At 43.4% G+C, this 16459-nt stretch overlaps 1 protein-coding gene across 1 annotated transcript in view; it reads right to left on the bottom strand.

Moving 5' to 3' along the window:
• Positions 1-501: 501 nt before the first annotated feature.
• fbxl16 (F-box and leucine-rich repeat protein 16) overlaps positions 502-16459 on the bottom strand; it is a 108512-nt gene continuing 92554 nt past the window's right edge. The window contains exons 4-6 of the mRNA XM_068003741.1: positions 8517-8601; positions 6772-6835; positions 502-4072 (exon numbers count right to left, since the gene is read on the bottom strand). Of these exons, the coding sequence (XP_067859842.1) occupies positions 3924-4072; positions 6772-6835; positions 8517-8601 (298 nt within the window). The 3' untranslated portion in view covers positions 502-3923. The remainder of the gene's footprint in view (positions 4073-6771; positions 6836-8516; positions 8602-16459) is intronic.

The raw sequence follows: 16459 nt of genomic DNA, 5'->3' as shown, positions 1-16459 counted from the left end.
TCAGCCTGTCACTTTCTATTCAGTCTACTACAGTATTGGACAGGGAGGGTAGGGATCACAATTGGAAGTTGTGGCCTGCTCTGTGACTAGTTAATCTTGATGTCAAGCATAAAAAGGGTGTTTAAAGTCCCAATTTTCTGATGGACAAATAAAAACATTTTCTCCCACATACATTGTAAATCAGATCTCGGAAAGAGATTTCTCTTAGAACAGCTGCCATCACAGTGCTCTGCGGTCTCAGCCACCATTAAACAGGTAAGTCACTGTTTCTGTACCCTGCTCCTTACCTCTTCCCACTGTACTCCATTCATCACTCCCCACCATCACCACTGTGTTTCATTCTCCATCCCACATCCCCTCTGTGCTCCACTCCCAGCTTAGAATGGAACCACACTAAACATTAGAGACATGCTCCAACTCAGATTACCCATGAGCATATAAGTTATATAAAATAAAACCTTACCATTCACCAATTTCATTTCTTATTCCTTAATAAGGGTGTTATTAATGGACAGATTGAATCACGTGACTTAACAAGACAGTGAAATAGGGATTTATTTCTGAATGATACAGGGGAATGTCATAGCTTGCATACATTATACAGAGAATTAGATACCGGGAGTGTGTTTGAAGGCTGAAATATATTTGAAGGGTTTAAATTATGCCAGAAATTGTAGGAGAAAAACTCAAATTGTCTATAAATGCCACCAAACCCTATGAGTGTGTTACAGTCTTTAATACGCTTCCAACTACTTTTATTGATATTTATATCATTTACAGGCTTCCAACTTTGTCCACTCGAGCTTAGTGCTGGAGTTCACATATTCTGTCAACTGCCACCATCATGGCCACAGTGCTTTACTTTGTGACTTTGCATCACATGAAAGGAAAAAGGGAGGTTTACATGATTACGAGGAAATCTTTTGACAGGAGCAAAGGGTTTTGTTGAAGAATAACAATCCTGTATATATTATTATAATGCTTTACACAGTAATAAGTCAGAGTTTCATTAAATCGTCTCAATAGTACCTCAGACATGGTGCGAAATCACTGGGATTTGCTCAGAGGGCAAGAACAATGCATAATTATCTCGCTTGCTCTCTCATCCAAAGATAAACCTTCCTGTTGTTTATATATCTCCTCACTTAAATTCAGATACTTATTGCTGCAGAAAAACACAATGAAGGCATATAAAAATAAGGACATTTAGCCAATCAAGTTTGCTCCTCTCTGACCCAGACTTCTCTGCCTGGATTATCGTATCCGCAGTCTCATTACCATTGCTGTTGTACATCTTATCCTGTACTTGTCCAAGTGGAAATGATTTTGGGCATGCGATCCTCAAACTGCTCAAATAAATACTTGCCCAGCTTTTTTTTTTGATCGGGCTGTTACTGCACTCACTGCATTGTGGGACAGTTTATTTCGATTTCTACCAGCTTTTGAAAGAGTTACTTCCTAAAATCAATGGTCAATTTTTTCTTCTTCCAAATCTTCCAGTCACACCTTTTTGCTCTGCTTCCTGCATCAAATATGAATATTTTACAAACACCAGCTTTGTAAATTCATCATAATTCTGTTATATCCGTCACTGTGCCTCCTCTGTTTTAACATGACGAGTACAAAGTTGTTTTGCTCTTCCTCCGTTGTTCTTGGGCTGATTGTATGATACTTGCAGTTCTTCATTCTCTTTTTACATTAGCTCTGCCCTGGAAGAGGTCATCGTTCTACTTTTTTGTACCCCAAAGAAGGACACTCATTTGGGTTGATTTTAACATTGGGAAAACTCTGCTGCTCTTCTTCAAATAGTGCTATGGGATCTTTTATAAACACCTGAGAGGGCAGACAGGATCTACAACAGTGTAGCACTCCCTCAGTACAGCACTGAAGTGTTAACCTATACTATTATGTGTTCAAAGTCTCTGGAGTGGGGCTTGAACCACAAACTTCTGACTCAGATGCAAGAGCTCTACCACTGAGCCAAGCCTGACACAGGCTAAAAGTATGACTGGAACATTATGAAGAGAGAAGGAAAATTTTCTTTCCTAATTTTTTGTAAAAAAACCCCCCTTAGGATATTAAAATATCCTTCTGTTTTTAGCAAGACTTTTACCTCACTGACACAATACCTCCGTTCCCCTGTCTGGGCATCATGGTCTCTGCAATTCCGATTGACAACAATCAAAGTGGCTCATCTAGATTGATGGTGAGCTCTTCAATCAATATACAAATTTGAAAAGTCCAAATGAAGCCTCAAAATACTACTGTTTTTTTTTATAATGGCATCAGTGTAACAGTTAAAACAAATTCAAAGGAAAAATTAATGCGACATCTGTAGCTGAACAACACAAAATGGCCAATCATTTGCTTAGCAAGGCAGAATGGGCTGTTAGGGTAATATCAGCTTAGCAGCCATGAACAACACTGAAACGGCACTGATTTAGCAAGCATTTGGGTTTTAGCAAGGCAAGCATTTGGGCTTAGACTGGTAGTAGACCAGCACGGTGATTTAGTTTGGAATGGCCTTGGATGTATGCGTTCTGCAATTAAGCTAAATATCACTTTCAATAATGTTAGCAAGGCCTGGGGGTTTTGTTTGGAATATTTATTTTAAGAATATTTGTACTGACAGTGGACTGACTTTCCGAAAGGATACTGCAGCATGGAAGCATCACACTGTACACAACAAAGGCATCACAATTCAGCTGAAAGCAATGTTAGAAATAATATTGCTGCTTCTGCTTTGAATGTTTTTGTAAAATTCCATTGTATTGTGAGAGGGAGGAGGAGGGGGAGGTGGGGTAGAGCAGCTTGGTGTTTTTACAGCTGACATATGAAGTGCACATCTTCCTCTTCACCTTCTTCGTCTTGTCTCTTCTTGGACCTTTTAATTTAAAGCGACGTATTATAAATCACAGGCGAGCCAGTGGCTGACAGCACAGGAAAACACTTAGCAAATATAAGCTATAACTTTTTTTAAAGAGTATCCAAACAGACAGAAAAATATATACAGTAAGAAAGTCCCAAAGCATCCTGCTTTCACAAGAGGCTCACAACCAGAGTGGGCTTCTTTTGGTCTCTATGAAAACATACTCCTGCAGATATCAAAACAGTTCAGCTCAGCTGATCCCTGAAGTCTTCAGGAATGAAATGGATCATCGCTGATGCTGATTTTTCCCCATATGTCCTTCAACCTGCACAAAAATGTCACGCATTGCACTCGTACATCTAAACCTAATCCCAGTTCCCCCACTTTGTTCCCCTTACAGATTCCAGCAGTGAACCAGCCAGCATTAGAAACTGAAAAGGAAAATATCAATTTAAAAACAAAATATCTGCCAATATTAGGGCTGGTGAAGAAAGGTCTCCGTTGTTAGTCAGATATAGTTAATAGAACCAGTTGACAACGGCCAGAAGAGATGCTTAACATCCATTCCTGATATAAGGAATGATCACCACAACTCGTTTCTAATAACAGAAATACAGCCTCACATCCGCAGAGGGAAACATTTCAGCAAACGGAATTCTACACAGACGTTAGACACATTACAGAGATCCAGCACTGAAACACAGGAGTTACAGCAGCAGCATGTGACAGCAGCTACCCGCAAACGCTGCACATGCTCAGAACAAGCCTGGTCACAACCACTCCACATTTAGAAAAAAAGAGCAGTGTGATGAGCAGGAATGATTGTGGAATTCACACATCCAGACAGAGAATGGGATGACTCTGGTGCACACCAAAGCAAAATAATCTCAGTTTGTTTATATTCACAGTTTCTTTCTCATTCCTGACACCGTTAAACATTTTTCCTAACATTGATCAGATGCACATTCTTCTCCAAGCTTTACTCTGATTGGTAATCAGTGCTGGGTTTGGCTGGAGGTGGTAATTCTGTGTAAACAGCCAATCCCTGCTGTCTTTACTCAATCACCATACAGCGGGGCAGGTGCTGGGAGTAATATTTGAAGAGCTCAGGGGTAGCACCAGGGCAGTTGGTAAGTTCCAGCTCCTCCAAGTCTTGCAGCTGAATCAAGCCTGAGAGGCCAGCAGTGGTCAGCAATGGGCAGCCTAGGAGACAAAAGAGCATCATCATCACCCAGCTTTAAAAAAAATACCAAACACGCCACTCACCTGGGAAATACTTGACAGGTTTGCAGCTGGAGATGGAACTGTTAATCCCGAAAATGAGGACAACATAATCCACTCACAATCTGTTGCTTGCGAGTTATGTATTCTAGATTTAAATGGCCTCATTAAGTAACCTATTTACATACATTAATTATTCCATTTTATTTCTATTTTTCTCTTTTTATGGCCACCTCTTCTGAAGGCAGTGACTCATAATGGGCTACAATTCTGCAGTCCTCTGGTAGTTCACTAATTGGCCATTCTTCACGTGTGAGCCTAGACAGCAAGGCACAGAAATTCGTTGGCGCTGTGCCCATTTTATAGGCATAAAATGCCTATAAAATGGGCACCTATGCATCCAATATGGTGGGTGGCATGCGCGTGCAAATTCCATGCCATAAATGCACCGCCCGCCATATTGGTAAAGGCTCCTGTATGTGAGTCTACGTCCCGTGCCTGAAACAGGGGTTAGGCCCTTTGCATATTACATTTACAAAATCATTAGTGACTGACCGCAGCCTGCGCCATGGACACTGCGATCAGTATTCTCAGGCAAACCAATGGTCCTAAAACGGAACGTGGGAAGCTGCATCCTGAAAGATAAGTTTTAATTTATTTACTTACCTTATTTTGGATACGGGAGGAGCAGAAATGCTTCTCCAGTTACACATTAACTTCACTGGTTGCTGCCAGCCACCACTACCTATGACCAACCAGCTGCCTCTGGAGCTACGATTGGCGCTCGCAGCTCGCCGATAATCAACAAATGAGGGCAGCGGACCATTTCACGTGGTCCTACCACCGGCCTCTTTAGGTGCGTGAAGCATGCTCTGTACCTGGATCACGACCCAATTCAGTAGCTGTTCCTGCTTACTTGTGCTGTGCATTTCCCCTCTAACACATTATCTGTGCCGCCCGCTCAGGGGTGCCAATCTCTGTGCTGGTGCCTGGGAAGGATGTTTTTTTTTATTCATTCATGGGATGTGGGCGTCGCTGGCAAGGCCAGCATTTATTGCCCACCCCTAATTGCCCTTGAGAAGGTGGTGATGAGCCGCCTTCTTGAACATGTAGTGAATGACTGTGATTCCTCAGGAGGGATGTTCTCCTCTGAGGTGTCATCTTCAGCAGGTTGCTGATCAGGTTCTTGCTGCTGAAAGGGATCTAGAGGAAAGAAGAGAGAGGCAAGAGTTTGGATGGCATTGAGAGGAAGGACATTCGCATAAGTTTGACCACACTGTTTTAAAGTTGTCTGAAGGTGCAATTGCTTGCGGTTCATGAAAAGGTTCAAGTGATAAGCAGTCATCCTGCTCAAAGAAGTCACCAGCCCTTGCTGTGTCACATATTTTTATTGGCTCCTGCTCCATCTAGCTGAGAGCTATGATGACTGGTGTTCCTCCACCTGTCATATCTCTCTCCCTTCTGTTGTGCGCTGCCTTCTCCTGCAGAAAAAGAGGGAGAGAGTTACGAATAGATACCGAGAAGGCAAGTGCACATGTGTGGGGCTTCTGCATGTAGTGCATAAGCTGAGAGGGAAAGGAAGCCGGATGCTAGGAGAATGGGGAGGTTTGGAGTGGGAAGTAACTGTTCGCTTGAGTGCGAATTGAGGAAGGAGTCATGAGCGGAGTTGTGGGTTGTGCAATTGAGAGCAGGTGAGAAGAACATGCCGTTCATGGAAGCAGTGAAGGCAGCAAGCAGCAGGTGAGTTTATATTAGGGGTGAGAATGAAAGGAGGTGCCTTGTGATTGGTCGTGAGGGATGGGATGCAGGAGTGGTTACAGCTCTGAATGCTGGAGGAGAAAGGAGAGGGATTGTGACCAGGTACAATGCAAGAGATGTGAAAAGGAGTGACTGTACCCACCTTAGCTGTATTTGTGAGGTCATTAAATCTCTTGCTGCACTGTATCTAGGTCCTTGGGTTGATGTCCCTGCTGCGGACCTGATCTGCGACTTCGAGCCATGCTTTCTTCGCCAAATTGTCGGGCACCTTCTTCCTTTGGTGTGGGATAAGTACATCCCTCCTGTCTCACCTCGGACAATAACACCTTCCCGGAGGCGTCAGAAAATCTGAGGGCTATCTTTCCCCCTCCATGCCTGCTATCTGAAAGCGCCAGCAAATTCACAATTTGAAGCCGTCAAAGTCTTGAAAGTAAATGAATGCAACCTCCCTAAGAGGTGCAGTCGCCCTTTAAATATGATGGTCCGGGGCTTCCTCCAGAAATTACGCAAGCCAGGCAGACGGGATGGCCTACTGCCGTTGTGATCAGGCGAACAGCCCGATAAGTCAGGGCCTCACCCTGGCGACAATGTTGGGTCTGCTGCCCACCTGAGACTGCCCCCACAATGATCCCACCTCCCGGGAAAATCGATCCCATAAATATCAGACCTGTGCAGTAAGCCATGCTTTTCTAAGGTGGAGTTACATTGCACAAGTAGAGGGAGGTGTGCTCTGCATCAAACACATACTAGATGTGACCTGTCAGTGTTCATTGTCCAGCACTGATATCCCTCAAGTGGAGAGTTCAAGTATTCTTGCATTTTTTTAATATGAAATAGGTCATATGAATAGAAGTTGGGAGAAGTCCCTTCCACATATTAAATCAACAGATACTGGAATGTTTAAAAAAACTGAAATTAGTCACCTGCTAATGAAAGTAATCGTAAACTCCTCATTCCAAAGAGATGCTGTAAACCAAAATCTTGTACCTGTGGATAGGAAAATATGAATAAGTTATTCACCCAGACGATATTTCATAGATATGAATTGCATTAGCTTCTGTTGGTATGGGGTGAGTGTGTGGTAACTCGAGGAAGGCTGGAGGACTAGAATACAAGGGGGTAGAAGTTATGCTACAGCTATGCAAAGACCCGGTTAGACCACACCTGGAGAACTGTGTTCAGTTCTGGGCACTGCATCTTAGGAAGAATATTTGGCCTTGGAGGGAGAGCAGCGTAGAGTTACTAGAATGATACCTGGACTTCAAAGGTTAAAGTATGAGGCAAGATTACACAAACAAGGGTTGTATTCCTGGGAATTTAGAAGATTAAGGGGTGAGTTGATTGAAGTTTTCAAGATATTAAGGTAGATAGAGAGAAACTATTTCCGTTGGTTGGGGAGTCTAGGACTAGGGGACATAGTCTAAAAATTGGAGCCAGGACTTTCAGGAGTGATGTTAGAAAACACTTCTACACACAAAGGGTAGTGGAAGTTTGGAACTCTCTTCCGCAAACGGCGGTTGATGCTAGCCCAATTGTTCATTTTTAATCTGAGATTGATAGATTTTTGTTAACCAAAGGTATTAAGGGATATGGGGCTAAGGCGGTAAATGGAGTTAGGTCACAGATCAGCCATGATCTCATTGAATGGCGGAACAGGCTCGAGGGGCTGAATGGCCTACTCCTATTCCTAGGTTCCTATGTTCTTAAGGCACAGGCAATGTCAATAAGCTCGTTTAGGGTAGTTGAAATCTGTAACTGTCTCCCCCCAAAAGCTGTTGATTCTAGATCAATTGAAAATTACAAAACTGAGATTGATAGATTTTTGTTAGGCAAGGGTATTAAGGGTTGCGGAACCAATCCGGGCAGATGGAGTTAAGATACAAATCAACCATGATCTAAATGGATGGCAGAACAGCCTTGAAGGATTGACTAGCTTACTCCTGTTCCTATGTTCCTTTGTTCCGTGACCTATTGCATTGCTTTCAGCAAGGAAACAGACAACAAGAAGTATTGGTATTTCATAGATCCCGACTGGCGCTATAGCATCATGACTGCTGACAGTAAAGTAAGGTGTTCAATTCATCAACTCTCCTGCAAGTTTGCAATAAATAGTTTTTTTGGAAAGAGTTCTTAGATCTTTATCTAAATCCACATGTTTGGAAATGGCCTTTACTCACTGAACAACAGTTCTACAACTCCTTTTTTTCATTACCTGCACTACCTGCCTTTCCTCATCACTGTTTACAAGGCAAATGTACTAAGTACATATTAATTTACTGAAAATCCTGTGCCTGTATTGATTCTGTCATTGAGCATTTTGCTTAATATTAAATCTACCAACTTGGAAATTATCTGTATTAATACTGCCACTCTCAATGTTGTATCTGTATTAATACTGTTATCTTATACACTGTATCTATGCTAATGCTAACACTGGGCACACTGCCAACACCACCACACTATATATTTGTATGAATCTGTCACTGTGAACACTATGTATTCATGATAGCACCAAGCATGATGCTTCTATATTAATTCTGACGATATTCAGTGTTACTATGGCAGGCAGATTGACTCAAATGTTTTCATGGCTTTTTTTTTAGTTATCAGTGTGTCTTGGAAATACTTGAGTACCTTTACCTGAATGTGTGAATATTACAATACTCACCTGGCAACACCATCTCAGGTACAGACTGCGCAGGGAAGACATTGTGGAGAGATAGCCAAGTCCAGTGTCAGTGATCCGCACACACCTACAATGTCAATAAGTGGAACGATTAGAAGGAGTGAGGGGAATAAACATACCAGCACTGTTCAAGTGAGATTAACAACCAACTATAGTTAAGTGTGATTAATAACCAGCCATTGTCAAATGAGATCATTACCCAAGTGGAATTGAATGGTTTTCAATATTCAGATGTACTGAGACCAGTGCTGTAGAACTCAACATGGTTCTGCCAAGGAGAAAGTGCACGAGTTTTCTTGACAATTACATAATCACATGCAGAGTCACATGAATTCATTCTAAATTTGTTGATGGGCATTAACTCTCAGTTATTTGCTGGTCAGTAACATTTTTTTTTTATATTCGTTCACGGGATGTGGGCGTTGCTGGCGAGGCCAGCATTTATTGTCCATCCCTAATTGCCCTTGAGATGGTGGTGGTGAGCCGCCTTCTTGAACCGCTGCAGTCCGTGTGGTAAAGGTTCTCCCACAGTGCTGTTAGGAAGGGAGTTCCAGGATTTTGACCCAGCGACGACGAAGGAACGGCGATATATTTCCAAGTCGGGATGGTGTGTGACTTGGAGGGGAACGTGCAGGTGGTGTTGTTCCCATGTGCCTGCTGCTTTTGTCCTTCTAGGTGGTAGAGGTCGCGGGTTTGGGAGGTGCTGTCGAAGAAGCCTTGGCGAGTTGCTGCAGTGCATCCTGTGGATGGTACACACTGCAGCCACTGTGCGCCGGTGGTGAAGGGAGTGAATGTTTAGGGTGGTGGATGGGGTGCCAATCAAGTGGGCTGCTTTGTCCTGGATGGTGTCGAGCTTCTTGAGTGTTGGAGCTGAACTCATCCAGGCAAGTGGAGAGTATTCCATCACACTCCTGACTTGTGCCTTGTAGATGGTGGAAAGGCTTTGGGGAGTCAGGAGGTGAGTCACTCGCCGCAGAATACCCAGCCTCTGACCTGCTCTTGTAGCCACAGTATTTATATGGCTGGTCCAGTTAAGTTTCTGGTCAATGGTGACCCCCAGGATGTCGATGGTGGGGGATTCGGCGATGGTAATTGTATGTCAGTCTAGTAAAATTGCATTTAAACTATATAAGCTTCATACTTCTAAAACAATAATAATTGCACAGAATACAATCTAAAATTGCCTTCCCAAGTGCCTGGTGCTGACACTGCTGCAAATCACAAAAATGTTTAAATCATTGCACTGATGTTCATCCCAATAAGCACAAAATTCACTCAAAAAAATAAACAAAATAAGCACTCTACTGCTTTTGAATCAGACATCCTGCATTTAGTCTAATATAATGAATGCGGAGCACTTTACTGACACCACACTTTTACATTAATCAAGTGATTATTAAAAACAATCAGTAAGCCTGTCAGAATTGCACACCAAACATTCCGTTAGCATGTTATTGCAATAAAATAGAATAACTAAAATGTGGCAAGAATGATACAGCTTAAATGGTTCTAAGTTATTAATATTCTACATAGTGCTGCATTGCTCTGTGTGGATCCTGCCATTAGATTACGTATTGCATAATTAAGTAAAATCAAGTAGCCCTTCCACCCAAAAACCTATGCAGTAACAGTCTATGAAAACCTTAAAGGAGGAGGAGGAGAAGACTCACTTTCTTCGATATGACTGAGGAGCACTGCATCAGGCGGCCGTGCTTCACCAGGCAGGCTGTTGCTGATATATGCAGCCTCCTGCAACAGGACCTGCTGCCTGCTGGCCCAGGTGGCCAAGCTTTGCCAGTAGCTGTCAAGTCACCGCTGCCCTTAATGTTTTTGCCTCAGGCTCATTCCAGGCTTTTACAGGGGACATCGCCCACGTCTCCCAAGTCTGCAGTGCATAGCTGCATCAAGCAGGTCACCAGGGCCCACTAACACATCACCATTCAGCCAACCTTTATACAATTGACATACAGACAATGCGGACTCCGAAGATGCTATGAAAAGACACTGCAGACCAAAGTGACAAATGTGGTAAAGGTGATTCATTTAATGCCAAACACAATAACTGTCTCGAATTCATCTCTCACCCAAGTGTCAACGCATAGTTCCTTTCTTAAAAGAAAGTTTACTAACTCCATTGCCCCTACGAGGTGCTCCCCCAGTGGCTCAAGTGATGCTGGCGGGAAGTTGCTGTTGCTCATGTTAGGACCGTTGAGATGCTCGCGATTGGCGAATTCTGGGAGCTCAAACCCGCGAGGGCCCGGCTGTAGACAGTAACACTTCGGCTGCTGCCGGGGCAGTCTGACTCAGCAGGCTTTCTGGCATCATGGCGATTATTGGTTGAGGGGGTTACGAGGGAGCAGACATGGTGACCTCCTGAGAGAGGGCAACACGTACCGCTCCCATCGCGCCACTGACACTCCCATGCGGCTGCGGCTCAGCAGTACCACTGATCTGCAGCAGACTGCAAGAGGTGTGTGATGCCTTGAAAACCCCTATCTATTCGGTCCACCAGTCTCTGGGTAGAGCCCAGAGTCTGGATGGCAGCTGTTGGAGCTTCCACCAAAGCTGCAAAGGTTGGTAACATAGACATCTGTTGTGAGGGCCTGGCTGTAGGGTCCCTGGAGGCGGCCACACTCTCCAATGTAGACTGCAGAGTGGTGATGCCATGTGAGATGACACTACACAAGCTGCAAGCGAACTCCTCCATACTTTCAGCCATAGTACTGAAGCTCGTTGGTCGGCCTTCCAATGCCTCATGTAACTGCTTGTGTATGGCAATCAGTTTTCTTTTCATTGCTGGGCCCCTGAAGTCTGCATCTCTGTCCTCCTCAGCAGAGCTGGGAGAGAACCTTGCCCTCCAGCAAGCCATCTCATGGGCCGTCCCTACCACCGCTCTCTGCTTTGGCTCATTTGTGTTGGGCGCCTTACCATGTGCTGAAACTCACTGTCTAACCCCCCAGGGTGTCAATCTCTGTGCTGGTACTTTGGAGGATGGAGCGCATGATGATGCCTGCTCAGAATGATTGTCCCCCTTCGAGGTGTATTCTTCTGGAGGCTCTTGCTGCTGAGAAGGACCTAGAGGAAAGAGAAAGTAATTAGCCTGGCACTGACAGGCTGCACAGTAGCAGATGACCAGCTTCACAATGCAGCTTGATGTTGTCAAGCTGGTTCAGTGTGCATTTTTATAAAATACAAATAATAGTCAGAGACCCTGTTCAAATCAGCTGCAAGCCTCGAAATCCCAAATTTGGACAGCTCTTGTGAGGCTACTGATCTTGAGAGCTTGCTGCTCCAGTTCGGAGAGGACCATGATGCTGGGTATTCCTGCCCCAGTCTGATTCCTCTCTCTTGTGCTCTGCATCGTTTTATCCTGCAGAAAGAGAGGGCGAGAGTTAGTGAGTGTCTACTGAAAAGGAGAGTGCAGGTGTATGGAACTTCTGCTTGTTGTAGATATGCTGAGAGGGAGAAGAAGCAAGTGCAAGCAGGATGGGGAGGTGTTGAATGGAAAGCAAGTGGCTGAAGTGTGAAGTGAGGAAGGAATTAACAGAGGAATTCCTTGTTCTGTAATTGCTACTATGTGAGAACAGTATGCTGTTAGTGGCTGCTGTGAGGGCAACAAGCAAGAGATGGGTGTGTGTTTGCATAGTGTCCCCTTGTGATGGGTGGTGAAGGATGCAATGCAGGGGAGGGAATTGTTCAGAGTGCTGGTGAGGGGAGGACTGTTATTGAGAGAGATGGAGAAATTGAGAGCTATACTCACCCTTGATGCTCTTGTCAGATCTTTGAAATGTTGAACCCAGAAGATACTCCTGGAGCTGACAATCTCTGCCACCTCTTTCCAGGCCTGGCATATGTCAATCTTTCCAATCTTCCTGTCACTCTTGGGAAAGAGTATGTCCCTCCTTGCCCTCAACTCTTCCAACAGTTCCTCCAGGAAGGCCTCATAGAACCTGGGTGCTTACTTCAGACTCATTTCTGGAGAAAAACTTCTTGCAGCAATCTCACAGAGCAATCTGCCAGAAGGGAATGCAGTCTCCCTTTAAGAGGTGTTTTCCCACTTTAAACAGGGCTCTGGATACCCGCTGGAAATTCGGTCCAGAAAATGGGCATGCTTCTCGTTCCCAACACAGTTGGACAGGAAGCCCACCAGTCAGATGTGAATGAGGCCCAGGAGTTAAAATACCCTGGGCCTGAAATTTAGACGAGCGGTTGGGTTTCATACTTCCCTCCCCTCCATCCGCCCAAAATCTGCTTTGGATTAAAATCGACCCTATGATTTATATCCTATTGCTGTTGCTGGCCATAACTCGCTCATAATTTCATCATTAATGAGTTCTCAGGTGGGTTAAATTCAAAGATTTGAATCACATCCCAGTGTACTTATCATGAGTCTTCTATACAAAAGAGCCCAGACTGGCAGAAAGGGGTGACAAAGTTAAGGAGCCTGAGGATGATGGTTTCATTGTTGTTAAAATATAATTAATTTGTGCATGCTTCTTGTATGAAAAGAACAAATTGTTCTGCATGTCCAAAGAGCACAAATTCTCTTAAAGGAGTGTTGATTCACCATGAAATCGTGGTGGGAAACATCAATAGGGAATGCAGGGAGTCTTGCAGTGAGTCTAGACCATCACAATTCCTTGTGTCAGAGTCTCAGTTATGGCTCAGATTACTCCTGAGTACCAAATACTTCTAGGGCCTTAAACATCTGAGTCGTCACCTTCATAAAATATTCCTCAAGTTTCAAGGTCTGCATTTATTTTGATCTCATTTGTTGTTTCCTCCTGTTTGTTGACTGACAAGCTGCAGGTTACAGCATGGCTTTGCTGTATTTGCTTGGCAAGTCTCAAGATTCTGTTCATTGCTGTATCAATTTGCTTATTGACTTTGGCACTAATGTCATACTGCTATTTTATGAAAACTAATTAGGCATTATTGTTTTAGGCTCAATAATTCTAATACATCTGTTTCTTCAGCACAATCATTGCTTTAATAGCACACTTGATATACATCCTTTTATTTAAATTTGATGTAAGTTCCTATGATGAAACAGGTCTAGTTTCAATGCTAAAAACCCATCTCCTCCTCAATCTCCTTTTCTGTGCAGAATGGAAAGGTACGTGAGGTGTGTGAGGAAACAACAACAGGCAGAGCTGCTGGGATAAATCACGCAGAAGTCCGGGCCTGTCAGCCCATTCATCACAGTTCGGTTTATGATCAGCCATGTGACAGAAGGGTCTGCTGTCAGGCACTCAATTAATCAGGTAGGAAGGAACAAAATGGCTAGGTTTCGCTTGGAAGAAGTGTTTTTGTTAGCTGGTTTCAAGGTCAGCTGCTGATAATTATAGCAACAGAAACAGCAGTAGCCTGGAAATGAACCTGCTCCAAACAGAATCATTAGAGAAATGGAACTGGCAAATGTGCCAACAATGCTGCCGGTGCGTTTCCTACAACATTCCCCAAATTCCACTCAGGAGAACTCATTCCAGGGGTATGCATTAACTCCTAAAATGCATCTTTCTGCCATTCAATTTTACAAAAGCAGTCACAATCCATTGTTAGCAGCTACCATAACTTATTATAATTCTCTGATAAACCACACCCTCTGATATAACACACAAGCTCCTTACAATAATACTGCTGCAGTATACCCTCTGATATAACACAATTTTTCACTGCTCCCTTCAGTGAAATACCACATCTAATATAACACATAGTGCCTCACTATAACACCCACTAATATAATTAACCCTGCATATAATGAACACCACCTTGCTATGGTAAGTGTTTATTGTGGGGTTGACTGTTCTTAACTTCTACTCTATATAAACTTTAACCAGTCCCATTTTTAAATGTTTTCCCTTTTCCTTTTGAAGATCTGAATATACACAAAGAATATCAATAGTGAAGGAAGGGGTGTACTGTATAAAGAATGGAAAGAAAGAACTTGCATTTATATAGCTCCTTTCATGACCTCTGGACGTCAATTTGCTCACAGCAAAGGCCCACAAGCAGCATTGAGGTGAATGACCAGATAATCTATTATAGCAGTGTTAGCTATGGGACACATGTTCGCCAGGACAAGGGGAGAACTCCCCTGCTCTACTTTGAATAGTGATAGTCCGTGATAAGCTATTTACCACACTGAAAACTCCTGATTTGGCAAGTTTTATCCTCATCAGCCTAGTGTTTGGGAGAGAACTGAAAGGGTGTAAAATATAAATCCTGACATGAGATCTGCAAAGCTTGAAGAGAACCTTCTAAATGATCCAGGTGTCTGTATTAATAAGAGTTCTTTTACAGAACATCAAGTTATGTTTGTGTGTAACACTGGAAAACTCTTTCCCCACCTCACCTACTACGCAAGAGAATGAACAGCCAGAGCAGGATGTGGAGGTACAGTTGATTGTCTACTCATTAACTTTCCAAAACTTTCATCTGGGAAATAGGATGTGATGGAATGCATACAGGTCAGGAGTCCTCCAGCAGGAAAGAGGAGCAGTGCATAATGGTGGTTGACTATAGATACTCCAGTCCAGAGTTAAATGTTCTGAATTCATGGTAAAACCACTTGCATTTAAGATTATTGGTGAATAATCTGTTTGTTCCAAATGAGTGGTAGTACCATATAGCTACACCGATTTAAACCAAGATATTTCAAACTGTTCATTATCAGCAAGGGATTCATTAAAACTGGGTAGATAGTAAGCAAGGACACTGTACATCACGACCTCTGATCTGGCATGAGCGTGCGCACATCACCTGCCATATTGGACACATAGGCGCCCATTTTATGCCTGTAAAACGGGCACGGCGAGATCCAAATTCTAGGCCCTGGTCTTTATGGGTCAGCTACACACTGCCTTAATCAGCTAAGCTGAAAGGGGAGCCCTATAAGGAAGTGAGAGAAATATGCAATGATTCTTCACAACATTATTTACTGACAATGGCATATATCAGCTTCAGTCATTTTGGCTCAGCAACTAATAACAAATGTAGAGATCAGTGGAATAAACATTATTATAGAATTTAAGGAATTAATTTCTGCATGGTGCTAGATTACAGCCTGGAATCTTCAGGGAAATAAAGAGAAAATAGGTGAGGCTCTTGTTAGTGATCTAAAGAATGCCATAAACATGGGCTGCATCTAAGGATTGGAGGATAGTGAATGTTATCCTACTATCTCTGCTCCCTTGTCAGTGATACCATCTCCCTCCCTGGCCAGTTATTTAGACTGAACAAAACTATGTGCAACTTTGGCATAATTTTCGATCCTGACCTGAGCTTCATAATCGTCATCATCTCCATCACCAAGACCATGCAAATCTCCAGCCCACCTCAGCCTCCCAATGCTGAAACCCTTATCCGTGCTTTTGTCACATGCAGACTCGATTACGCGCAGTCCCGCACTAAATCCGACGTGCCAATCACCCCATCCCCAGTGACTGGCATTTTGTGGCTCAATACATCCAATTTAAAATCTTTGTCCTCGTCTTCAAGTTGCCCCACAGCTTTGCTCCTCCCGACCTCTGCAACCTCCTCCAGCCTCACATCCCCTCCTGCATACTTCAGCCCTCTAATTTTCTGTGCATCCCCCCTCCCTCTGCCCCACCATTGGTGAGATTTCAATCCCTACTTTTTAAAACTTGCTGCCTCTCTAGTTCTTGGTCTTCTAAAACCCTCCTCATAACCCATCTTTTCAACCCAGTCTTCCGTCAGCTCTGCTAACCTAGCTCACATGACTTGTCCTCCATTCCTCTTCTTTCTCTGTAAAGTGCCTCGGGATGTTTTGTATTTCAAAGGTACTAAATAAAAGCAAGGCATCATTGTTGTAGTTATCCTGATAATCAAAAAGGAGTGAGACATGATTCCAAGAATTATGAGCCAGTTATCCTAGCATCTCTATTGGAGAAAGCGATCAACAA

This window comes from Heptranchias perlo, chromosome 22 (assembly GCF_035084215.1).
Source record: "Heptranchias perlo isolate sHepPer1 chromosome 22, sHepPer1.hap1, whole genome shotgun sequence".
Taxonomy (NCBI): Eukaryota; Metazoa; Chordata; class Chondrichthyes; order Hexanchiformes; family Hexanchidae; genus Heptranchias; species Heptranchias perlo.
This window is presented reverse-complemented; position numbering and strand designations above follow the sequence as displayed.